Source organism: Bos javanicus, chromosome 3, assembly GCF_032452875.1.
Source record: "Bos javanicus breed banteng chromosome 3, ARS-OSU_banteng_1.0, whole genome shotgun sequence".
Taxonomy (NCBI): domain Eukaryota; kingdom Metazoa; phylum Chordata; class Mammalia; order Artiodactyla; family Bovidae; genus Bos; species Bos javanicus.
Window position 1 is genome coordinate 103777888 of NC_083870.1, and position 25630 is coordinate 103803517.

Below are 25630 nucleotides of genomic sequence, written 5' to 3' on the forward strand. Positions count from 1 at the left end.
TTTCTACAATGGCCGTGTACTCGCGGCAGAGCCGAGAGTTTCTGGAACATACTTAAACGACTGGATTCAAAGAGCGTCGGTTTACGGCGAACCAGTCACTCTGCGGGGGGGATCATGCTAGCTATTAGGAAGCCCCTGTTAAAAATATTGAGGGCGGAGGGCGGGGGTGTACTCCATGGGGACCTGCCTTCCAAGCACAGGACTGTCTGGTTAAGTATTCACGTCTTTTTGTATTGGCCACAAAAAAGATTTAATTTCAACTTTATTGCGCAAGCTAGGCATTTTATTCTTACAACAGCCATAATTGAGGCTGCCACATAATGTAGATGAAGCCCTTCACCTTCGTTCTTTATTAGGCGTCTGCTATCTCCTGGGGATGGACAAGTTCGCCAGTTGCAGCCTTCTTAAACTCAGCCTAGGGATGAAGGCACAAATTCAAAATGCGACATACCAAACACCCCAGCGCTGCTAATGCACAAAGCGTTTTGGGAGTGGCCGTGGGAAGAAGGTAGCCGACTTCAAGCACATTGAGGTTTATGCAAAGGCACAGAGGGAAGAGATGGGGTCTGGGGAAAATGGAAGTAAAGTAGTTACACAGGACCAGAATGAAGACGCTGGGTTATACAGGAAGGCAGGGTTAAATTAGGAACATTTTATCTGAAACTTGAGGGCAATAGTGAGAAGGGTAATTTTAGAGTTGAAATAGGGACTGGAATTTTTTTTTTTTTTTTGGTATTGCTAGGGAGCAGAGAATGGGTTGTTACCTTGGAAGTAGGGAAGCCGCCTAGAAGGCTAGTGTGGTAGTCCTTACCCCATCGGTATCATTTAGGCTGTCAATTCCACCTCCTAAACGCCTCCCTGAATCAGTCATAGAAAATCTCTAAATGCCAATCCAGTCCTTATTCGTACTGCTGCTACTCTAATGTAGGCCATCATCATCTAGTGCTCATTGCAGGGGTGGTTGTTTAGTTGCTAAGTCCTGTCCGACTCTCTGTAACCTGTATGGATTGCAGCCCACCATATTGCTCTGTCTGTGGGATCTCCCAGGCAACAATACTGGAGTGGGTTGCCATTTCCTTCTCCAGGAGATCTTTCCAACCCAGGTATCGAACTCATGTCTCCAGCATTGGCAGGCAGGTTCTTTACTACTGAGCTACCTGGGAAGCCCCAGAGCAGGGGTAAGCACACTTTTTCTCTAGGGGTCAGATGATTCCATCTCAACCACTCAACTTTATAGAGCCTGAAAGTAACCATAGGCAATCAGTAAACAAGTACATCTGTGTTCCCCCCAAAAGTAACTTATGGAAATTTGAATCTCGTGCAGTTTTTTGTCACGAAATATTTACATTTTCCAACTGTTTAAACCCTTTTCCCCCAACTATTTAAACATTTAAAAATCATCCTTAGCTCATGAACCACTGAAAAATAGAAAATACCTGGCCTGCCAAACTCTGGCTTAGAGCACCGCAGTTATCATTTTTTCTTACTCTAATAGTCCCCACGCCAACATCGTGTTTGAAACCGCCATCTGATCATGACACTGTCTTACTTAAAATCTTTCAGTGACCCACAGAATTGTCCAGATTCCTTAATGTGGTTGGCAGGACCTTGCATGACCTCTAGACTTAGCTTCCAATCTTCTTTCACATCCCCTGTCCAACCTTCCAGGTGACCCTTTTACAACTGCTTCCTTTGAATTACTGCATTCTATTCCCTCTGTTCTTCCTTTCTCCTTTGTCTGCTTAATTCTTCATCCTCTGCATCTTGCCTCAGGTGTTACTAGATTAGGAGACCCTTTCTCTCCTCACACACTGTACTGCACTCCTTACATCTTCCCTATAGGACTACCAGTTCCTGAGGCATCTGGCATAGTCCCTGACACATGGTATCTTAATGTATTAAATACGGTGTGATGTAGAAAATGGATCGGAGAAGGAGGTAATGGCAGCAGAGGTTATCTAGGCAGCAGTGCCAGTAATCCAAGAGAAAAGGTTTGCAGCCCCAGAGCTGCTATTCATCTGTTCCAGCTCCAGGTGACTTTTGACTGTTAAAAAGAAAATGTTTCCTCAAAGGCAGTTCTGCCAACACTGAGGACATTTAAAAGTGTGCCCTAGAGGCTTGAGAGCTTTTTTGCAAAGTGGAGTTATAAAGACACTTAGAATAATAGCAGCAGCACCTTTGAGAATAAGTGAGGGACCTTCCCTATGTAACTGCTTCGAAGGGATGGCTTCTCAAGCAGAACAATAAATTCTGTAACATTTGTCTTTAAAGTGTTACTTAGAAGTATCATTACTTACTCATCCAATTACTTTACTAAGCTCTCTCTTCATGCTCAATGCACATGAAGATAGATGAAGGATTTAAGAAATACGAAACTAGTTTTCCTTGTAGCTACATCTACCACTGCAGATGGTACTGAAGCACTGAGGAGAAAGTTCATGTCAAAATTCATCTCCTGTTTCAAGGTGAGAGTTCTTTACACCAGAGTCCCCCTGTCACCCTGAGAGCCCAGGTGACCACAGCTTTGGTGTGTACCTTTAAGTGATGTGAAAGCCAGTGGGTTCATTCCAAGAATCTCCTCTGCAAAACTTTCACTGGGTCCCCATCTCGTATAGACTCTGGCCCAAGAATATAGTTCCCTTTTCCTAGAAGGCCCTCCCCACCATTATCTCCAGGCTAATTCCAACCAATCTGCCAATCAGATCAGATCAGTCGCTCAGTCGTGTCCGACTCTTTGCAACCCCATGAATCGCAGCACGCCAGGCCTCCCTGTCCCATCACCAACTCCCAGAGTTCATTCAGACTCACCTCCATCAAGTCAGTGATGCCATCCAGCCATCTCATCCTCTGTCATCCCCTTCTCTTCTTGCCCCCAATCCCTCCCAGCACCAGGGTCTTTTCCAATGAGTCAACTCTTTGCATGAGGTGGCCAAAGTACTGGAGTTTCAGCTTTAGCATCATTCCTTCCAAAGAAATCCCAGGGCTGATCTCCTTCACAATGGACTGGTTGGCTCTCCTTGCAGTCCAAGGGACTCTCAAGAGTCTTCTCCAACACCACAGTTCAAAAGCATCAATTCTTTGGCACTCAGCCTTCTTCATAGTCCAACTCTCACATCCATACATGACCACAGGAAAAACCATAGCTTGACTAGACGAACCTTTGTTGGCAAAGTAATGTCTCTGCTTTTGAATATGCTGTCTAGGTTGGTCATAACTTTCCTTCCAAGGAGTAAGCGTCTTTTAATTTCATGGCTGCAGTCACCATCTGCAGTGATTTTGGAGCCCCCAAAAATAAAGTCTGACACTGTTTCCACTGTTTCCTCATCTATTTCCCATGAAGTGATGGGACCGGATGCCATGATCTTCGTTTTCTGAATGTTGAGCTTTAAGCCCACTTTTTCACTCTCCACTTTCACTTTCATCAAGAGGCTTTTTAGTTCCTCTTCACTTTCTGCCATAAGGGTGGTGTCATCTGCATACCTGAGGTTATTGATATTTCTCCCGGCAATCTTGATTCCAGCTTGTGTTTCTTCCAGTCCAGCATTTCACATGATGTACTCTGCATATAAGTTAAATAAACAGGGTGACAATATACAGCCTTGACGTACTCCTTTTCCTATTTGGAACCAGTCTGTTGTTCCATGTCCAGTTCTAACTGTTGCTTCCTGACCTGCATACAGGTTTCTCAAGAGGCAGGTCAGGTGGTCTGGGATTCCCATCTCTTTCAGAATTTTCCACAGTTTATTGTGATCCACACAGTCAAAGGCTTTGGCATAGTCAATAAAGCAGAAATAGATGTTTTTCTGGAACTCTCTTGCTTTTTCCATGATCCAGCAGATGTTGGCAATTTGATCTCTGGTTCCTCTACCCTTCTAAAACCAGCTTGAACATCAGGAAGTTCACATATTGCTGAAGCCTGGCTTGGAGAATTTTGAGCATTACTTTACTAGCGTGTGAGATGAGTGTAATTGTGCGGTAGTTTGAGCATTCTTTGGCATTGCCCTTCTTTGGGATTGGAATGAAAACTGACCTTTTCCAGTCCTTGGCCACTGCTGAGTTTTCCAAATTTGTTGGCATATGGAGTGCAGCACTTTCACAGCATCATCTTTCAGGATTTGGAATAGCCAACTGGAATTCCATCACCTCCACTAGCTTTGTTCGTAGTGATGCTTTCTAAGGCCCACTTGACTTCACATTCCAGGATGTCTGGCTCTAGGTCAGTGATCACACCGTTGTGATTATCTGGGTTGTGAACATCTTTTTTGTACAGTTCTTCTGTGTATTCTTGCTACCTCTTCTTAATATCTTCTGCTTCTGTTAGGTCCATACCATTTGTGTCCTTTATCGAGCCCATCTTTGCATGAAATGTTCCTTTGGTATCTCTGATTTTCTTGAAGAGATCTCTAGTCCTTCCCATTCTGTTGTTTTCCTCTATTTCTTTGCATTGATCGCTGAAAAAGGCTTTCTTATCTCTTCTTGCTATTCTTTGGAACTCTGCATTCAGATGTTTATATCTTTCCTTTTCTCCTTTGCTTTTTGCCAATACTTACCTCAAATGTTGCCTCTTCCTTTCACCCCCGATCTCTCCGCCTGCTTCCATAGCACCTTAAACATACCACTACCATTCATGACAATTATTTATTGAGCACTTACTGGCTACTGGGTGCTTACCTCTTCTAGTGCTGGAGACAGCAGTAAAAAAAGACAAGACCAAATTTCCTGCCTTCATAAGGGTTCACATTCTAACACTGCACTGAATCCAAACTGCCTAGTCCCTGTCACAAGCATGGGTCACATCTTATTCATTTTCACAGCTCCAGTGCCCAGGACAGACACTGGCATAGAATATAGGTGCCAAGTGTAATTTAATTCGATGTCCCATCGGGGCTGTCAACTCAGGATCCCAGCTGCTCACTCTCCCTCCTGTCTATAATTCTACTCCATTTAGTTACTTCAAGATTTCTCCTCCACAGCCCCTTCTTTCCTGTGTTCCCTGAATCCTGTTTACTTAGCCAGACAGAGTTGCAAATATCCATACAACAGAGGCCCTTGATCATCTCACCATCTTCCTTGACCCCCAGTACAGTGAAATGGCACTTTTAAGCTGGTCCTGTTGTGTCAGAGACTTTAGCTCTCTGCTACTCTGCTAGCTACAGTAGCCTGCTGCTAGCAGTTATGAGTCATCCCTGCCATGAGCCAAGAGAACGTAGGAATGGGATAACACACACATTGCCTCATGAAAGGAATACCAGGGAGTTCCCTTCATCTCTTGAACATGATACTCAACGGGATCTTTTTATGTTGGGCTATTTCCTTTCAAAACATATTTTCCAACGCGTGCTACTGTTTACAAGTTACTCTTATATTCATTCTCTTGTTTGACCCTTCCAACAGTACTACAAAATAGTAATATTATCCCCATTTTGCAGATGAGGAAACCAAGGTTCTGAGAGGAGAAGGTCTCAAGACCTCAGCTGTTTAAAAAGTGACTTCAGATTCAAACCAAGATTTTTAACTAAATTATTCCCATTTCATCATGATTAAGCCACATTCTACCAAATGGTCTTCTATCCCCAAATATCCCAAGCTAGTGACCTTTCACCTACAGGCTCTAGAACTAACCAAATGGAACCTATTGGAAACATCTTTGGAAGAAATAGTGCTAGAAGGCCCTGGAGCTTTGTCTTGTCTGATTAGCTTTAACCTAAGAGGGGGGCTGCTACAACTGCTTATAAATCTGAGGCATCAACTCTGCATAGCAAAAGCCTGCCTCTGGGCAATGCTGGTCTCTGGGGAGAGCCAGTTCTCCTAGCTGGAGCTAAAGCATGAGGAGGTAGGGTATCATTACAACCATTTAAGAAGAACACAACATACAAAGGAAAAAAAAAAAAACTTTATTTACAGTTGAAAACTTAAACATAAAATTCTGGGTTTTGAATCTGTGATGCTTCCAAGGTCTCTTTCTTGATCAAATGGGGCAGCAGCCAGCACGGAAGCCAACACAGGGGCCAGTCCAGGTTATCTTACTCAAGAGTATCACATCGAGCAAGGGAAGGCCTCCAGTGGCAGAGGTGGAGGGTCTGCGAGGGATGGAAGAGAGAAGCAGCTCAGAGGGGATCGGCCACGAGAGAAAACACTCGCAGCTCTCCTCTGCACCCCAAACCCTCCTTTCCCCAAAGAGCAGAACCGCTCTGCTTCTTGCCACAGGCCAGACCTTTGGTGCCCTACAGCAGAGTGGAGAGGGATATTACGTAAGAACCAAGGAAGAAGCTATTAATAGTATTTACAGACAATACACTATCTCATTTATTATTTACCCCTCACAATTCTGTGCAGTATATATTATAATTAAGCAAAGGGGAAAACTAGGGTTCCCAGGGGTTTAATGGCCTGATAGTGATGGGGCTTCCTGGTCTACTTGGCTACAAAGTCTGTGTGCTTTCGGCCAGACCTTGATGGCTCTCTGGAGCTCTAGACAAAGAGCAATCCCTTTTCCTTGAAGGTTTTGGGCTCAGGGCTATAGAGAAACGAAAGTCCACACCCTCTGTTTATGGCCTTGGAGTTGGCTGTACTAAAAGAATGGGGTGAGTACACTCAGTTACCACTGAGTGTACCCCTCCCCCCAAACATGGCTAACATTCCCCCTCCTCCAGAGCACAGTGGGTCCTGGCATCATAGCACAGGCTCAGACAGAAGTCTAATCCCGGGTCCTCAAGGAGAATGTACAAAAATGTACGAATGTACAAGTTGCATGGTGCTCTGGGACCTCACTGACCTAGAGCCAGACATCCTGGAATGTGAAGTCAAGTGGGCCTTAGAAAGCATCACTACGAACAAAGCTAGTGGAGGTGATGGAATTCCAGTTGAGCTATTCCAAATCCTGAAAGATGATGCTGTGAAAGTGCTGCACTCAATATGCCAGCAAATTTGGAAAACTAAGCAGTGGCCACAGGACTGGAAAAGGTCAGTTTTCATTCCAATCCCAAAGAAAGGCAATGCCAAAGAATGCTCAAACTACCGCACAATTACACTCATCTCACACGCTAGTAAAGTAATGCTCAAAATTCTCCAAGCCAGGCTTCAGCAATATGTGAACCGTGAACTTCCTGATGTTCAAGCTGGTTTTAGAAGGGTAGAGGAACCAGAGATCAAATTGCCAACATCTGCTGGATCATGGAAAAAGCAAGAGAGTTCCAGAAAAACATCTATTTCTGCTTTATTATGCCAAAGCCTTTGACTGTGTGGATCACAATAAACTGTGGAAAATTCTGAAAGAGATGGGAATCCCAGACCACCTGACCTGCCTCTTGAGAAACCTGTATGCAGGTCAGGAAGCAACAGTTAGAACTGGACAAGGAACAACAAACTGGTTCCAAATAGGAAAAGGAGTACGTCAAGGCTGTATATTGTCACCCTGTTTATTTAACTTATATGCAGAGTACATCATGAGAAACGCTGGACTGGAAGAAACACAAGCTGGAATCAAGATTGCCGGGAGAAATATCAATAACCTCAGGTATGCAGATGACACCACCCTTATGGCAGAAAGTGAAGAGGAACCAAAAAGCCTCTTGATGAAAGTGAAAGTGGAGAGTGAAAAAGTGGGCTTAAAGCTCAACATTCAGAAAACGAAGATCATGGCATCTGGTCCCATCACTTCATGGGAAATAGATGAGGAAACAGTGGAAACAGTGTCAGACTTTATTTTTCTGGGCTCTAAAATCACTGCAGATGGTGACTGCAGCCATGAAATTAAAAGACACTTACTCCTTGGAAGGAAAGTTATGTCCAACCTAGATAGCATATTCAAAAGCAGAGACATTACTTTGCCAACAAAGGTTCGTCTAGTCAAGGCTATGGTTTTTCCTGTGGTCATGTATGGATGTGAGAGTTGGACTGTGAAGAAGGCTGAGTGCCAAAGAATTGATGCTTTTGAACTGTGGTGTTGGAGAAGACTCTTGAGCGTCCCCTGGACTGCAAGGAGATCCAACCAGTCCATTGTGAAGGAGATCAGCCCTGGGATTTCTTTGGAAGGAATGATGCTAAAGCTGAAACTCCAGTACTTTGGCCACCTCATGCGAAGAGCTGACTCATTGGAAAAGACTCTGATGCTGGGAGGGATTGGGGGCAGGAGGAAAAGGGGACGACAGAGGATGAGATGGCTGGATGGCATCACTGACTCGATGGACATGAGTCTGAGTGAACTCTGGGAGTTGGTGATGGGACAGGGAGGCCTGGCGTGCTGCGATTCATGGGGTTGCAAAGAGTCGGACACTACTGAGCGACTGAGCTGAACTGAACTGGAACCTAAGCTCTAATCCCTGCCCAGGCACTTTGTGAGTAGGCATGGTCCCTGCTTCAAGGAATTCTGAGTCTAGAGAAAACCAGACCAACACATTCATGATACACTGTGTTAAATGTGGGAATAGAGACGTGAACCAAGTATGGTGGGTACACCCAGGAAGGGACCAGGGAATGATTCATAAACTGATGTTAGCCACACGCTCCTGGGAAGGACTGGAGGAACTAGGATTAGTTAAAACTGCAGATACACAGTATGTATTTCTGTGTATCTGAATTTTATATTGTAAAATACATGCCCAATGTAGAAAATTCAAGCATATACATAAACTGAAAAGAAAGTCTTCAGTTATCTCTACTCTGCAGAGGTAACCATTACTACCAGTCAGCAATCCATCACTCCAGTAATTTCTGAAAGAGTAATTCTAAATAGCATGTTTATTAATGTACTATATCTTGACTTTGTCCTTTAATGTATCTTAGAAATCTGCCAACACATACAGATGTATTTTTTTCTTTTTAAGGCTATATAGTATTCCATGGACATGATGTATCACTCTGTATACATGCTGGGTTTCAGGGCGGGAGCTTTGCCTTTGTACTGGAGGGACTGGAATAGAGCCATTCTCTCCTCCCTGCCCTGTACAGTTGGCAGGGCTTCTGACTTTCAGGGCAGGGAACAGTGTTACACACCCAGCAGGTATGCAGATATCTGCTGCCCTGCTCCCTAGACCCGTATTTCCGTGGAACCTCTCTGTCCAGACTGCTGCAGGTGCATCTCACTGGCCTCCAGCCTGTCCTCCACACTTCTGAATAAAGAGTCAGTAAGGGTGTTCTTCTGCTCAAAAACCTTGAGTGGCTCCCCCTGGCCTGGTTCTTTTTGGACAGTCAGGCCACCGTTTGGTATCTCAGAAGCATGGTGGACTCTCACCCTGGGGTGGGAGGGGGCTGGAGGGAGTTGTACATACTGCCTAAAGCTCAGCCCCACCGTGGAGTTAACGAATGAATACATCAGCCTGCGCCGGTTCTTAGGTCTGTCCTGGCCTCCTGTAGCCTCGCCTCTATTTGCTTTTCACACCTTGCTTTGGCTGTACTGAATTACTTGTAGTCTCCCTAACACTTCCTGCTGTTTCCTGCGGTTTGTACCTTTGCTCATGCTATTCCCTGTGCCTGGAATGCTCTCCCATTTTAGCTACCTGACAAGCTCCAGTCTTGTACTCAGCTGAAACATCTCTCCTGCAGTCTTCCTAAACACTCCAGGCAGACACGAGTATTCATTTTCCTTCATCTTAAAATCTCTAGTCCGGTGCTTTATTGTACTGTAATTTTCAGTTTCCCTAAGAGACTGAGTTCCTTGAAGGCAAGAACTGGGCTTTCCAAGTTTGTAGCCTCATCTGCAGCATGGAGCCTATCTTAATTAATTAGTTCTTAGTTGTGAAATGAATGAAAGTTAGCCAAGGTGTCTAACCAAGGTGTCTTTCAGCATCTTCCTCTACAGGAATGTATCACATCTACAGGAAATCCCAGGTTGGGATGTGGACTTAAGTTTGAGAAATACTGCCTAGGAGGACTTAAACTCAGTCATTACAACAGCAGCTTCACATCTCTTATTATAGCCACCATCCACACGTGCAATTAATTTTTAACCTACTGACTATCTGAACTTGAGTAATACCTCATTGTAAGCTATGATAGTGTAAAATTATGTGCTGTGCTAATTATATTTTCTCCTAAGAGACAATATTAAAAAAACATTCATCCAGCACCACCTAAAGCAGGGTTACCCACATTTCTCTGGTAAGAAGCCTCTGAGATGCTTGTAACAAACATAACATCCTGGATCCTACCTCAAATTCACTCAAACTCTTGAGGGGTAGGGGAGGGTGATTGGGAATTGGTAGTCTTAACAAATGCTCCTATGTGATTCTTATCTTCAGGGGAATTTGGGGAACAATGAATTTAAAGAAAGATCTCTACTGCTTGACAGCATCAGATCTGGGGATCACAGAGAGACTAGCAGAGCACAGCCACTCTTTCCCAAGAGACTCTCCGGCTTTCAAAACAGAGGTTCCACCACCCCGACACCTCCGCCATGTGGCTGTAAGTAGCCAAGAACCCAGTGCACTCTACAGCAGGAAAATCCTGTTTTGAAAGCCTGAGAGTCTCCTGGAAAAGAGTGGCTGTGCGCTCTGACAGCCCTGCTAGTCTCTCTGTGATCCCCAGATCTGGTGCTGTCAAGCAGTAGAGATCTTTCTTTAAATTCATTGTTCCCCAAATTCCCCTGAAGATAAGACTCAGGCTTCCCTGATGGCTCAGTTGGTAATGAATCCACCTGCAATGCAGGAGACCCCAGTTCTATTCCTGGGTTGGGAAGATCCGCTGGAGAAGGGATAGGCTGCCCATTCTAGTATTCTTCGGCTTCTCTTGTGGCTCAGCTGGTAAAGAATCTGCCCACAATGAGGGAGACCTGGGTTTGATCCCTGGGTTGGGAAGATCCCCTAGAGAAGGGAAAGGCTACCCACTCCAGTATTCTGGCCTGGAGAATTCCAAGGACTGTTTAGTCCATGCAGTCGCAAAGACCTGGACATGACTGAGCAACTTTCACTTTCAAACAAATTCATAATAAAAAGCTTTCAAAGGACCCACTGAGATAAAACCTAGGTTTCTGCATCTAGAGTTGTATATTAATAGAAAACTTCATTTTCACTACAACCAAGGTCAGGATCTAAGATAAAGCACAAAAGAAGTTGTGAAAGGAAGGACTTCATAGGAGGTACAGCTGATTGAGTGACATCACCTGTGAAGACAGGTGTCTCCTTCCTACATTCCTCTATTTCTAGCGCCTAGGCACAAGGCCTCAAATGCCTGATAAGTGAATTCTTGATTTGAAGGCAGTAGATTCCTGCTGGACTGATACCATCAAAAGATTATCTCCTTCTGTGTCTTTTCTGATTGGAACATGGTGAGTTCTCAATTAAAAGACAGGCTGTCATTTCCCTGTGGCCTTGCTACTCAGTGTCAGCATCAACTGAGAGCTGGTCAGAAATGCAAAACCTCAGGTCCCATCCAGACTGACTGAGTCAGAACCAGCATGGTAACAAGACCTCCCAATGACTCATATGTGCACTAAAGTTTGAGAAATACTGCCTGCTGCTGCTGCTAAGTCGCTTCAGTCGTGTCCGACTCTGTGTGACCCCATAGACGGCAGCCCACCAGGCTCCCCCGTCCCTGGGATTCTCCAGGCAAGAACACTGGAGTGGGTTACCATTTCCTTCTCCAATGCACGAAAGTGAAAAGTGAAAGTGAAGTCACTCAGTCGTGCCGACTCTTAGCGACCCCATGGACTGTAGCCTACCAGGCTCCTCCGTTCATGGGATTTTCCAGGCAAGAATACTGGAGTGGGGTAGGAGGATTTAAAAACATCATCTATACTGGCGGTGAAACATTATTCCACCCAGACACTACCTGAGGGATCTGAAATACTCCTTTAGAAATTAAGAGATATTTGTAACTTTACAGCTGGAGAGAAACACGATGGAAGGATACCATACTCCTGGGGGAATTACTCACCTCTTTTCCCCACTTTCTCCCAAATCCATTACTCAGAAACCCAAAGTGAGGACCCTATCTGTGCAATGCCTTAAGGTCAGACTACCACTTAGATTCCCTACACTTTGAAACCTACGAGTTTTCAACTTGGTAAAGTTAGATGAGATAATTAAAGTAAGGTTCTTAGCTCAGAATTTGAGCACCAGAAATATTCACTAAATGATACAATTGCTTTTACTCTATTGTCTCTAAATATAAGCTAAGAAAGATTTAATTTTGAGCAAGTCAAGGTTAGAAGACTAAGTTGAAGGTATCACATGTGGCTCTTTAAATTTAATTAAAGTTAAATAAAAATAAAAATTGAGTCCCTCAGTCACAGCAGGCACATTTTCGGTGTTCAACGGTCACATGTAGCTGGAAGCAACCATAATGGACAGCACAGATGCAAAACATTTCCACCAGAGCAGAAAGGAATGCCTCCTGGACAGTATGGCTGTAGAGGACCTCTGGAGCATCAAAGGGCACCCATGGGATTTGTTCTGCTTGGGGTTGTAGGCTGAAAAGAAGGGCTTTTGTAGAGGCAAAGGTTTACATGACGTTCATTCACAGCAGGTGAGGAGAGGAGGGTTGATGATTGCCACCTTCAGAAGACAAACTCCTAACATAGATTTCCAGTAACTTTTTGTAAGGGACTCAGAAAAATGTAGAGAAAAGGCTGCAAACATAAAAGGATTTCAAAACTTTACTGTTTTTAATGATCTTCTGTCCTCCAGTGGTGATCAGTGGTCAGTCTTTAGAAGGAAAAGGACCAATGAGTTCAACTTTAGTTCAGCCCAGAAAAGAGGGGGAGGGGGGATGAATCGCAGTGAGGGCATGGGGATAGCAGGTTGAGCCTGGGGCCCCCAGTAGCAGCAGAAAAGACAGTTCAGCATGTCAACTGGGCCTGAGAAGGGAGCATTTGCTGGACAAGGGTCCACATGAGCTTTCAGCACACACTTGCGCATTCCTGCCCTGGCATTTGCTCACACCAGATCCATGCCTAAAATGCCTGACATTCTCCTTCTCTTTAACTCATGTAATAAATGTTAACTGAATGCCTTTAAGTGCCAGATGTTGTGAACACAAAGTAAGTCGCAGATGGAGGTATGCATAGTCGTTAAGATGCTCTAGTATTTGACTAGATCTGCATTTGAAAAAAATGGCAGAATCCAGAAAAATAAATTCTAGATACTTTTGTAAGAAAAACTACAGAAACATTAGGCATTATGACTGAGGGAGTAAGGACCTTCTTAAACAAGATTAAAACACAACACAAGGGAAAAGATTAAAAATTCTGATCTCATCAAAATGAAGAACTTCTCTTTAACAAAGGATATCACCAAAGTTAAGATAAGCAACCCACTGCCAATTTTTTTTTTAACATATTCAGGACAAAATGGCCACAACATAAAAAATAACTAAGGTGCAGAAATGTACACTTGATTCAAGTCAAATTTTATAATTATAAACTTTGTAATTATTCAGATATATGCTACAAACATAGAGCATATCAGTTTTAAGTACTACATACTTTTACATGAATGGTATAGAAAAGTCTTCCAGACATATGTCAAATGGAAATAAAACGATGAACAAATATTGGGTTGGCCCAAAAGTTCGTATGGTTTTTCTGTAACATCTTATGGACATACCTGAACAAACTTTTTGGCCAACTCAATAGTATGATGCCATTTAGGAAAAAACAAAACCTCCCCAAATTAGATTGGCAAAGAAAAGGCCCCATGGACATACATTAGACTGATACAGCAGTTACCTCTGAGAGCAGTGGGATGGGGATGCAGATGGGGGTGGGGGGCAAACTGTCAAGGAGAGGGGGGCTTTAGCTGTTCTGTGTGAAAATTTTCAGGTGAATTATGTTGCTTTCCTAACTAAAAATAAATAACCAAATGAAATATGTGAATCCTGATGGGATTTCTTTAAGAGCTAGAAAAGTTACTTTGTGGATAACTGGGGAAGTTTGAACTTGTATATCAGACAATATTATTGTGGTTATGCACAATGTTCTTATTTTTAGGAGTCACTTGCTGAAGTATTTAGGGGTAAGGTGTCAAGAAGTCCTCCAACTTCCAGATGGGAAAGAAATGAAGTAAGGGAAAGAAAGGAAAGAAGAAGACAAAGAGACAAAAGCCAAAGCAAAATGCTACAAAAAAGATGTTCAATATTGGCAAATTTAGGGGAAAAGTATATAGGTTTCAATGTACTATTCTTCCAATTATCCTGCAGGTTTGAAAATTTAAAGAAAAAAAAAGGAAAGAAAGGCAAAGCACTACCATCCTTTACCTAGCTGGACGTGCTCAATTTCTTTCTTGAACTCATACTAACACTTAACAACATCACTCATATTACTAGTGATCACTTCTGAGAATGTGTTTTTATTCCCCATAAGCTCCTAAAAGGTGGAGGCATCGTTCACTTTTTCTCCCACTCTCCATGTCTAATGTCTAGCACAGAGTGGGCGGTGAGTAGCAAGCCTAGGTAGGAAGTGAGTCTTTGTGGGCTGAGAAATGTGTCACATTCACCTCTGAGTCTGGCAAACACAAAGTCATGACCTGGGACTGCAGCATCAGTTCTGATGAGAAGCTTGACAAGAGAGTCTTCTGGCTGCCCAGGCTGCTCCCAATCACCCAGGACTGCAGCCAGGTCTTTCTAAGTGGGACTACTGAATGAAATGAGTGTCTAACAGTGCTGTCACAAAGTGTCTGATGGTTTTCAGGTTGATAGTTTGTAAACTATAATGTGTTAGACAAATGAAGTGTCCCACTCAACCTTTCTCTTTTGATCCTTACAGTGACCCTGGGAGACAGGCATTATCATCATCGGACAGATGAGAAAACAGGCTCAGGGAAGGGAATCGATTTCTCTCAGGTCACACAGAGAGAAAATGCGCTCAATCCCGCATCTTCAGGTCTAAAGTTCTTTCCACCAGACCGTGCTGCCCTCTCTGGGATCCTGACTCCTGATCAGGAAAGACACACTTACCTGATTCAGTCTCCCTCTGGACTACATCTCCCCACACTGTGAGATCACCACAGGCAGCTTGGGTTTATTGTTAGGGCCTGTGGGAACATTCTAGGAGAGAAAGCACAGTGGTGATTCCTCCACTCTGACACCCCTCACCACACACTTACCCATGCCTGCCAGCCCCTGTGCTAAGGACTGACGGCTCACAGGCTGATCTGACAGGAATATAATACAGATCAAAGAGAAAATGTATAATCTCAAAAATAAAAAATAAAAAATAAAAAAAACTCCACCCATCAAACTCATGACATATAAAAATGTAATAAGTTATAAGACAGAGTAGAGGACACAGCATGAGCAAAGACTGGGGCAGGAAGGAGCAAGAGGCGGGATGTGTATACATATTTAGGGGCGGGCTAGTAGCCTGATGTGACTAGAACACGGAAGTGGCAGCGGCAGAAGGGGCAAAAGAAATCATGGAGAGGGAGGCAGGGACTCAGTCATGAAGAACCTTGAATACAATGCTGAGGAGGATTGCATCAAGTAGGTGAAAGAGTCAGCAGAGGCCAAAGCTCAGTTCGCACAAGAGAGGCTAACTTAGGGCCCAGAACCCTTGGGAGGCACACGGTCTCTCCTCCCCGTGAAGACTGGCCAAACAAGTTCTCCAGCTCCTCAATACTAGTCAGATAGTACGAGGCCAGAATGGCTGAGACAGAGGAGATCAGCACCACAGGACTCACCTCAATCTTTCTCATCACCAAAAGTCCATCAATGATTTTTCCTGTGGGAAGAGTATGAGCTGGACTTGAGTACTCTCATTTGCATAGTATTTTCCAGCCCCGCAAGGCCCATTCTCAGCCATTATCTTATTTGAACCTCAGACTAACATTACAAAATTAATATTCAGTGGAAATGAAATGTTTCCCAAGGTCACAGGTAGTAAGGAGCAGAGTTAGGGCTCATATCTAGGTCGAAACAATTGCAAAGCCTCACTGCACCATGCTGCCCATGTGGTATTTCTTAATGCTGCCATCCCCCGCAGACACACCCATACCTACACAGTCACATTGCCCAGGTGGCTACTCACTACATCATATGGCCCTCTCGTCATCCCCTCTAACCACATATCCTCCCCACCCACCACAGCTTCCACCTTCCTGACTTCCAGGGCAGTTACACCCGTCGAGCACAAGACTTGGGGGACCAGCTCCTTTAGAAGCTCCACGCTGGGTGAGGGGACCTGGACTAGGACAGGAACAGGACTCACCGAACACCACGTGCTTCCCATCTAGCCAATCACACTTAGAGCAGGTGATGAAAAACTGGCAGCCATTTGTGCTGGGACCACTGTTTGCCTGATGGAAACCAAACAGACACATCGTGAGTTTTCCTGGCCGTGTTAGCTGAAGGGCCAAACTCCCTAAAAGAGACTATAGCCCTGACTCCTCTGCGCTCTCTCAGCAAATCTGACTGAGCATCGACTGTGAGCCAGGGTCTGACCTAGGACCCAAGGACACAGAGAGGAACAGAATACACAATTTCTGCCCTCAAAGAGCTAGACCCTTCAATAACTACACATGTCTCCTACAGTGTGAATTTTATAATGGAAAAAATTGCTAATGGAATCTGATTTGCTGTATTTAGGCCAGTACTGGCAATAACTGGATCACACTTCACGAATTAGCTACCAGCTCACAAAAAGCCCGTCACTTGGGCCATAAACTGTTTTGTCTGAATGGCTCTGTACTTTCCCGAAATAATGGTAATAAAAAAATTTAGGTGAAAGAAGTTGCCATGCTAGAAAAAAGATTCTGTTTAATTAATGACGTGCTTTTTACAGCTACACCCCAAATCCTTTATTGCTGAATTTTATAGGAAAAATTAGTTTTTAAAATTGAGGATCTGAAATTCTCCGGCCATATCCCTTCCCTTTTCCTCTCTTGAAATTGTTTTTGTATCATTACACTTCACAATACATTATATAATGACAACACAAAGCAATCAGCAAACCCATGTCATGTTTCAGCAGCACTGGCTTACCAGGTGCCTGTGTAACTATGTGAATATTTCACTGCATACTTCCCTTGTTTTGGAAAAAACTGAGTAGAAAAAGGAAAACTGAAAGCACCAGTACTATTCAAGGCACAGGTCTCATAAAAGTAATGCTATGGAAACAACACTGGACACCATCAGGTCACTAGCCTTCAGTGGATGTTTAATGGATTTAAGTTAGTTGAGTCTGTGTTTAACATTGAAGGAATGAAAATGTGTATGAAATACATTAAAGACTTTGTCTAGAAGGGATTTCACTTCATATTTTAGAAATTCCCCATGTGAGATGAGAGACTATTTTTGGTTTTTGTTCACGTATGTAGGAACATCTCACATTAGCAAGGACTGCCTGAGCCAGTGAGAACAGACCTAACTCTGGAATGAGGGCAGACTCCTCAGTGGTCCCACTTCTTCCTTCGTTCTTCTCTTCTCTCCCCCTCCTCTTATTTTTCCAATCTATCTACCTTGCTGCTCAATGTATAAACATTTATTAGTAGGCAGGTAGGAAAACAGTCGTACGACATGTGTTTTTTGTCAGTCATTTAGCCAGTCTTCCAGGCAGAATAGCTTACTGGTTCAGAGAACAAGCTCTAGAGCCAGATGATCTATCTTGAATCCCAGCCCCACTACTGGCTGTGATCTAGTTTAGCTGCATAACCTCTCTATGCCGCTGTTTCCTCATTTGCACTATCTCAAAGGGATGCTGAGGATTAAAATGAATTAATGCAAACAAAGTTATTGCTGAGAATATGCTCAACATTAGCCTTTATTCTGCGTATCTTTCAGTCATTCATCAGTATCTGCTCAGCACCTTTCTGTATCAGGTAGTCAGGCTAGGAGATCAATGCGACTCAGTCTCTGCTCTTGAGGAACTCATCATGATTTAGTGGAGAATGGAAGCAATTGTGCTACAACTGCTACAATTAAAACAACTGTGCTACAGGATGGTGACAACACAGCTTAACCAGTGTCAGCCTGAAGGCAGCAGAAAGCAAAGTTTCTTTCCACTTTTTTCTGACCCCTCCCCAGATGCTAACAGAGCGGCACACACCTAGAGGGGTTCCAATCCTCATGACGACAACCCAAGCCCACCTAAGCCCCTTTGGCACGGTACCATGCTTGCCCAGCCTGACTTTTCTAAAAGGAGGTTTGTACACTGTCTGTTACGCCAGGCTCACCCAAGTGTCATGGCAGCCTCCTAACTGGCTTCTCTGCCCCAGCCTCTTCATTCCTATCTGCCACTCAAACACTGCAGCCAGGATCTTCGTTTTAAAACACAAAGTCGACCAGTCCTGCTCAAAAAAGTGTATGGCTTTCCACATTCCATGAAATCAAACCCACATAACCTCATCCTTATTCTGGCATTTAGAGCCTTTCAGGAGCTAGACCCACCTGCCTCTCCAGTGGTCTCTACTAGTTCATTCCCTGTCCCATCCACAACCTATGTTCTCATCACCTTCCTCACTTTCTGGCCCTTGCCCATGCCACCCTACTATTTCAGGGTCACACATCTTCTGTCTAGGCTGTTTTACCTGGTAGAGAACTTCTCTGGATCTTTGCAGCAATTACTCTCATTCTTTGGGGCCCTCATAGTACCCTTACATACACTGAGGTGACCTCCCCTTAGTACCCTGATGGCATGAATTATACACTGGACTCATCACTCAGCATGTGTGCTTCCCCCTTAGAGGGCAGGGATCGGATCTGTATCCTCAGGCCTTACCACGAGGCCTAAAACAGTGGATGTCAACAATTTTTACTTGACGGATGCCTGAGTGGATGAGTGGATGAGTGGAAGAATGGGGAAGCAGACAGAGAATGTGCTTGTAAACAGTGGGTCTGGGGGAGTGAGGGTTGGGGAACTGACAGAGGGAAATAGGTGATGACAAGAGGGAGGGAGAGGGTTGGACAGTGAGAAGGAAGCAGGGTGAGAGGGGTAAGGGCAAATGAGGGGTGAGGGGTAAGTAAGAAGTGAAGGGGGAATAAGCAGGGATGTGTAGCTGGGGGGCTAAAGCAGGTGGGCAGGGGGACGGAGAGAGGAGCAAGATGTTTGAGTGGGGTTGTAAATGGGCAGGCAGGGTCCTGGGAGTAGGGAGAAGGAGTGGTGTGTGACCTGAACAGGGGGACCGGCCAGCAGGCAGTGTGAGGGAGAGTCAGGGGCGAGTGGCGTGACGGGTGTGTGAGCACTGGGTCTTGACAGCTCAGCTGGCTGCATTCTAAGCAGCAAGGCTGGGTGCCCAGCCACATGTCCTGGCTCACACAAAGTAAGAAAACACACAGCAGAGTTTGCGTTTGGTTCCCTGGCTGGCTAGTGGGTCCAGGCCAAAAAATCAAACCAGACTGAGGAAAGAGGTGGGCAGGCAGAGCTGAGTCCTGGGTCAGGCAAGGGAAGGAAAGCATTTCCTTCTATCCCAAGAGACTGTGCCGCGCCTCAGAGGGACCCAGAATTCAGCTGGCTGTAAACCTAGCCCCAAACATTGACTGGTCCTCACTTACCATGGAAAGAAGGCCTGGAGCTGAGTGTCTAAGCTTAAAATTTTCATCTGCAAATGGCCCCCGGTAGATACTGGCAACTCCGGTACCATCTCCCTGAGCAGAGAGAAGGGAAGTGTTAATGACTTGCAAGTGCCGGCTCTCAGAGCTCATAGGAAACAGCTGCTGCACCCAAAGCCTCCATGCTTTAAAGTCTTCTTACTCCTGCAGGTCACTTTGGGAGCCACACCTCTTTAACCCTCTCCTGTAATCAAAACCAGCCCCATCCAAGGCACGTGCAGCCCACAACTTGGCTAGGGCACCTCACTGAGGGGGAAAAAAAAAAGGTCACACAGCTGGGCCTCTAGAAAGGTGGGATAAGACACAAACAAAGCAGAGGATAGGAAACAGTGATTACATATGTAATCAGTGCCCTTTCCAAAGACTCTCTTGCCTGCAGTCGTGTATGAGAATCCATTTAACTGACTACTTCCCCTCTCCTCTCAACTATGCAGGTGGGTGGGCTCTTGGAAGTCTAGTCTGTATGACAAGATACCATCCTTCTGGCTAAAGTCGAGGTGAGGGGAATTTGAGGGGAGAATGTAGGGCCAATCAGAGTTCCTTCTATGGGAAGCAGGAAATAGAATATCTACTCTCTGGAGACTGAATCTGTGCCGTGCAAACCTGGAAGTTGCAGGTGACTATCTTCGGCAAGGTGGGCTGGAGAAGAAAAAGACACTGCAATACACGTGTAGAAAGCTCGAGAAACAGAAAGGAAGGACTGCTTGGTTCTGTGACTCTCCAGTTCCTAGACCTATTTCCTCCTTTGGCTTCCACGAAACACCTTGTCATAACCCTATTTGTGTTATCCCTCTGCTCTTTCAACAACTCCATGGAACATGCATTATCATCCTCCCCATTTTTCAGGTGAGTGAACTTCAGTCAGGATAATAAAGCAACCTGACCAAGGCTTTGCTGTAGTACCTTAAACAGAACCCCAGGGGTTTAAAGTTAATATTGAGAGACTACCAAAGACCAATCTCTTCCAGCCAGTTAGTAAACAAAAAGAATATTGGGTACATGATGGGATGTGAAAACGCTGACTGAGTGCAGAATCAAGGGGCCCTTACTGGAGCAAAGACCACTAAAGGGGATTAATGTAAGTCAGGGAAGGGAAAAAACTCTCAAACTGTTTGATTAAAAGTTATTGATACAACCAAGCTCTGTATAGTGGAAAGATGGGCTTTGAGTTCCAGATCTATCATTTATGAGCTGGGGAAGTCACTTATCTTTGAGCCCCAGTTTCCTCAACTATCAAGTGAAAATGATATCACCTACTCCTTACAACATTGCCAAAAAGATGCAATAATAGCGTCTATGAGAAAAACTTTTTGCAATCCACACAGCTCTGCGTAAATGTGAGCTATTCTATCTTTGTCGTTATTGTTGTTTCATCACTAAGTCATGTCTGACTCTTGTGACCCTATGGATGTAGCCTGCCAGCTCCTCTGTCCATGGGATTTCTTTAACTACACATAAATACACACATACATATAGAAGGAGAGAAAACATGTTCCTTTCCAATTAAAAAAAAAAATACCTAGAGAAAAGATCAGTTAATACATCATTCACTATAATCACACTATCTACTGTGCTCCAGAAGCCAGAGTAGGGAAAATGACCAAATTAATTTGCAGGACAAAAAACAGAAAGCAACTTAAATCTTCCATGATAGTGGACTGATCAAATAAATTCACTGTCTTTTCCTAAGGGAACAGTAAGGAGTTATTAGCAAGAATGTTTTGGAAGAAGATAGTGACAAGGGAAAACACAATGACTGAGCACAAATTTTTAAAAGTTGAAATCTGTTAAAAGTTATATCTGACACACAAATCTTCGCAACAATAAGATGGGCAATTGCCAAGAGTATATTCCTTGAGACGATTTACTTTCATTTTTGTATTTTTGTTTCGCAACCAGAAAAAAAAAAAAAAAACATTACTTTTTAAATTTTAAAACACATTATTAAAACAAACAAGCAAATATTCTTAGTCCAACTTTAGAAGGTCTCAAATTCTGCTTCTACCTCTTGCTCATTCTATTTTTTCTGCCCTAAGGGTGGCTCTGAGTAGTTTCTTCTCTCTGACAGACTTCTGGCTGACTAACTGCTAACTCTAGAGCAATTAGTAAGTGATCACATGTGCCTGGCAATGACCCATAAGAAGTTGGTCCTATCCCTGCTAAGACAATATAGCAGTATAGAAACCTTTGAGAAGAAAAGAAAAGAACGCAGAGAATAGCATATTAGCTCTTCTTACCTGCCAATAAAAAAGGATATGGTCACCCCAAGCCCTGCTCCAATCAGTTGTGGCCAGGGGTTGCAAACTTAAATGCCTACAGGAGTAGGTGACATAAAGAAGGGAAGCCAGTGGTGGGAACTGGTGAAATAATAAGGACATACCCGTCTGGTGATTGCAGCCATGAAATTAAAAGACGCTTACTCATTGGAAGGAAAGTTATGACCAACCTAGATAGCATATTCAAAAGCAGAGACATTACTTTGCCAACAAAGGTCTGTCTAGTCAAGGCTATGGTTTTTCCAGTAGTCATTTATGGATGTGAGAGCTGGACTGTGAAGAAAGCTGAGTGCCGAAGAATTGATGCTTTTGAACTGTGGTGTTGGAGAAGACTCTTGAGAGTCCCTTGGACTGCAAGGAGGTCCAACCAGTTCATTCTAAAGATCAGTCCTGGGTGTTCTTTGGAAGGAATGATGCTAAAGCTGAAACTCCAGTACTTTGGCCACCTCATGCAAAGAGTTGACTCACTGGAAAAGACTCTGATGCTGGGAGGGATTGGGGGCAGGAGGAGAAGGGCACGACAGAGGATGAGATGGCATCACCGACTGAATGGACATGAGTTTGAGTGAACTCCCGGAGTTGGTGATGGACAGGAAGGCCTGGTGTGCTGTAATTCATGGGGTCACAAAGAGTCGGACACGACTGAGCGACTGAACTGAACTGAACCCGTCTAAAGGGAGCTGTTACTTGACTCAACCAATTGTTGCTGCATGAGAAACACAGGCCAAGTGCACCCCTACTTTTCAGTTGTAACAGAGAAAACAAAACTCCAGAACTTTCCGGTAAAATTTCCCAGTTTACAACATCATACAGATGAAACAAAGCATATCTGTTTCTGATTCAGCCCCAAATCTGCTACTTTGTAAACTTATCTGGGTAGGAAAGATAGAAATCTTAAAAAACTCCTAGGAGTCAAACTAAATATACATGTAAAGGATAAAGAATGTCTCCCAGATCCAAGAAAACAGCAACATGACTAACCAAATGATATTAATAAGACAGATCATGCACAGAAATGGGTGGATAAGGATAAACATTTAGGTTTAAGAAAGCATAAATGTGGTTTATTCAGAAACCTGCAAGGTTGGGGGAAGCGAAGGAGGCTTGAAATGGGGATGCATACAATCTCATTTCAAGAAAAATCATGCTTAGCAATGAAGGATTAATTCAATGGGTTCTCCTAGTGAATAGGGAAAATATCCTTCCAGAACTCTGATTCCTTGCCCACTAATGAACTTGATTAAAAAAATAACAACTCACCTTTCCAGGCACTGGGATACCAAAAGTGAATGGGAAATAAGGGCATAAGCATTTAGCTCACTGGAAAGGGACTTGCCCCCATTTAGAAAAAATAACTGTAACTGATTTCTAGCTAAATTCCATGTGACCAATTAATTTGGGTCTGTCATGGATCACCTACAGGTATGCTGGGAAAGTCAGTTCCCAGCCCTAAAAGACTGAGATTTGGAAGTCAGTCCATTCTGAAGGAGATCAGCCCTGGGATTTCTTTGGAGGGAATGATGCTGAAGCTGAAACTCCAGTACTTTGGCCACCTCATGCGAAGAGTTGACTCAATGGAAAAGACTCTGATGCTGGGAGGGATTGGGGGCAGGAAGAGAAGGGGACGACAGAGGATGAGATGGCTGGATGGCATCACCGACTCGATGGACATGAGTTTGGGTGAACTCCGGGAGTTGGTGATGGACAGGGACGCCTGGCGTGCTGCGATTCATGGGGTCGCAAAGAGTCGGACACGACTGAGCAACTAGACTGAACAGAACTGAACTGACTTAATCAAAGTGCTGATATACCATCTAGTGATGCAATGAGTAGCAGCCATCACAGGATATTTCCATTCTCACCTCCTCCCCCAGCAAACTTGGCTATTGTTCTCAGGTCCCTGAGGAGCAGCTTCAATAACAACAAAAACAAAAGTTATAGGTCCTTAATAGGAAAGGAACAATACTTACATTAACAAAATCTCCACCCTGAATCATGAAATCTTTTATGACCCTGAAACAGAGAACAAAGGATCCTAGGAGAAGATTCTGTGGTTTGGAATAACATTAATTTCAAAATATAATGTTTATCACTTTGGTTTTAGTAAGTCCTTAAATCAACGGTTGAGTTCACAAAAACATCCCTTCTCAAGAACTAAGAATTATGCTATGGTTTTGTTTTCCTCTGAAGAGACTAATCCCCCAAGGAAGTAATTCTAAACCATACTAATAGTAATTTTAAAAGTCCCCCAGGATGGCTTGCCAAAGGCCTTACCTGTGGAAGGTGCTCCCCTTGTATCCTATCGGAACCCCATCTTTTCTATAAGCAAAAAGAAAGAGACTTGAGATGGTAACAGGTAAACACAGGCCTTTCAAGTTTACCATACAGTCGATCCAGAGACACTCTTCTAGAGATGGTCGGGAGAAGAGAGACGAAGAAGGCAAATGAACTGACGACAGACCCATAGTAATACCTTCTATTACTGTCACCAGCAATCATTCAAGGCCTGTCGGTGATTCCCCAATACCCTCACTGCAGCCTCAGGACAGCCCTCAGGAGCAAGCAGATAAGTAACCACGTCAGAGACTGACCTGAATTCTCCTGTGCAGAACTGCCTGAAAAGGAAAAGAGTGAACGACTCAGTCGCCATGGCATCACAACTCGGAGCGCCCCTAACTTCGGCGGGAAGGGGAGACGTCGGCGCTAGCCAGCCCACCAACCGGCTGGTTAGACGTCCAGGCATACAGATGAACAAAAACTGAAAAGGGGACGGTCAAGACTATTCAGAGCGATACCCAGAGAAGTCAGATATCAAGGACGGTGAATGAACGGATAGAGGTAGGCAGAAGATTCCACAGACAGGCCCAGCTTCTCGTTTGGTTTATCCAGCAAAGAACATCTTCTTACCTAAAATTCTCCGCCGTCTTAGGCACAACGTCTGCAAAGAGCTCAATCTTCATACGACCAACTTCCTGCAACCGGCGAGAGACGTTCAGAAAGCCCAGTCCAAGCCCGTGAAGGCTTCACCGAACAGGGAACCCTCGGGCCCCCATGCCGCTTGGTCTCTCCCACCTCCGCCTCCATAGCCTACTCTTCCGTTCCACCCGGTCCCTTCACCAGCGGGGCGCTAGGATGCGCAAGACTCCTCCTTTTCCTACTCCCTCACCCCCGCCCCGCAGGTCGGTAAGTGCTGGTTCGATTTCACTTTTTGGCTTCCCGAATTTGCTACACCTGAGGAGGTGATCTGCCTGCCATACCGCGTGCACGTTCCCTTTGGCATCGGGCTGACTGGCTGCCAAGACCTCACCTGGCCGCCAATGCTGACATCAAAGAATACCACGGGATTGACAGGGCTTGAATTTGCCACCGCCATGCCTCTGACCCGGAAGCAGAAGTCGGGACTGCGGGGTTCCGGCGATCGTATGCCCCTGCTCGGCCGGGAGGCGTTTATTTCCGGTGCAGGCGCAGGAAGAGCCGGGGGCGGCAGGCCCCGCCCCCGGAAGCTCTCCGCCTTTGACGCCAAACTGGGCGCTGCGTGGGTGGCCGGGGCTTCCTTCCGTTTTGACAACTCGCAAGTTATTACCTCACCTGAGTCTCCTTGAGCGGTGAGTCCGGAGGACATCTTCGGCGTTTTTTTGCTCGAGGCCCACGGGCCTCTCATTTACTTGGATACAGTAAGTGCAGTACAGATTATTCTCGCTCAGGCTACGGGGCTTGGACTAGGCAGTCTTCAGGATCTTTATCAGCCTATGCAACCAAGACCGTCTGAACTGTCATACGTGCGGCTTCTTACCCCCTTTAACTAGTCTGGAGGCCCGGAAGCAAAAACCGTGTTTATCCTCAGCGCTTAGAACAGCCTGGCGTATAAGGCTTGTTCA

The 25630-nt window shown here is 44.7% G+C and overlaps 1 protein-coding gene across 5 annotated transcripts; it reads right to left on the bottom strand.

The window, feature by feature from the left end:
- Positions 1-248: 248 nt before the first annotated feature.
- PPIH (peptidylprolyl isomerase H) lies at positions 249-25239 on the bottom strand. 5 transcript variants are annotated; one of them, XM_061412292.1, is made up of 10 exons: positions 25060-25239; positions 24660-24724; positions 24344-24367; positions 24027-24071; positions 23723-23765; positions 19420-19512; positions 16139-16226; positions 15612-15652; positions 14890-14979; positions 249-415 (listed from the first exon to the last, which is right to left on the bottom strand). In XM_061412292.1, exons 1-9 carry the CDS (start codon positions 25123-25125, stop codon positions 14911-14913), a joined length of 534 nt encoding a protein of 177 aa, XP_061268276.1. In that variant the 5' UTR covers positions 25126-25239; the 3' UTR covers positions 249-415; positions 14890-14910. The 5 variants fall into 5 exon arrangements, with proteins under 5 accessions (XP_061268276.1, XP_061268275.1, XP_061268280.1 ...); XM_061412291.1 differs by lacking the exon at positions 249-415 and adding an exon at positions 5872-6080 and having other exon boundaries at positions 25060-25190; XM_061412293.1 differs by lacking the exon at positions 249-415 and adding an exon at positions 12155-12565 and having other exon boundaries at positions 25060-25192.
- Between the last annotated feature and the right edge of the window lie 391 nt (positions 25240-25630).

What these genes read in the sequence shown, in the direction of transcription:
- PPIH (XM_061412292.1), bottom strand. Translation starts at nt 25,125, where the DNA reads ATGGCGGTGGCAAATTCAAGCCCTGTCAATCCCGTGGTATTCTTTGAT. An exon ending in AAGACGGCGGAGAATTTTAG is followed by an intron (nt 24,368 to 24,659) that starts GTAAGAAGATGT and finishes TTTCCTTTTCAG; the next exon opens with GCAGTTCTGCACAGGAGAAT. An exon ending in AAGGGGAGCACCTTCCACAG is followed by an intron (nt 23,766 to 24,026) that starts GTAAGGCCTTTG and finishes TCTCTGTTTCAG; the next exon opens with GGTCATAAAAGATTTCATGA.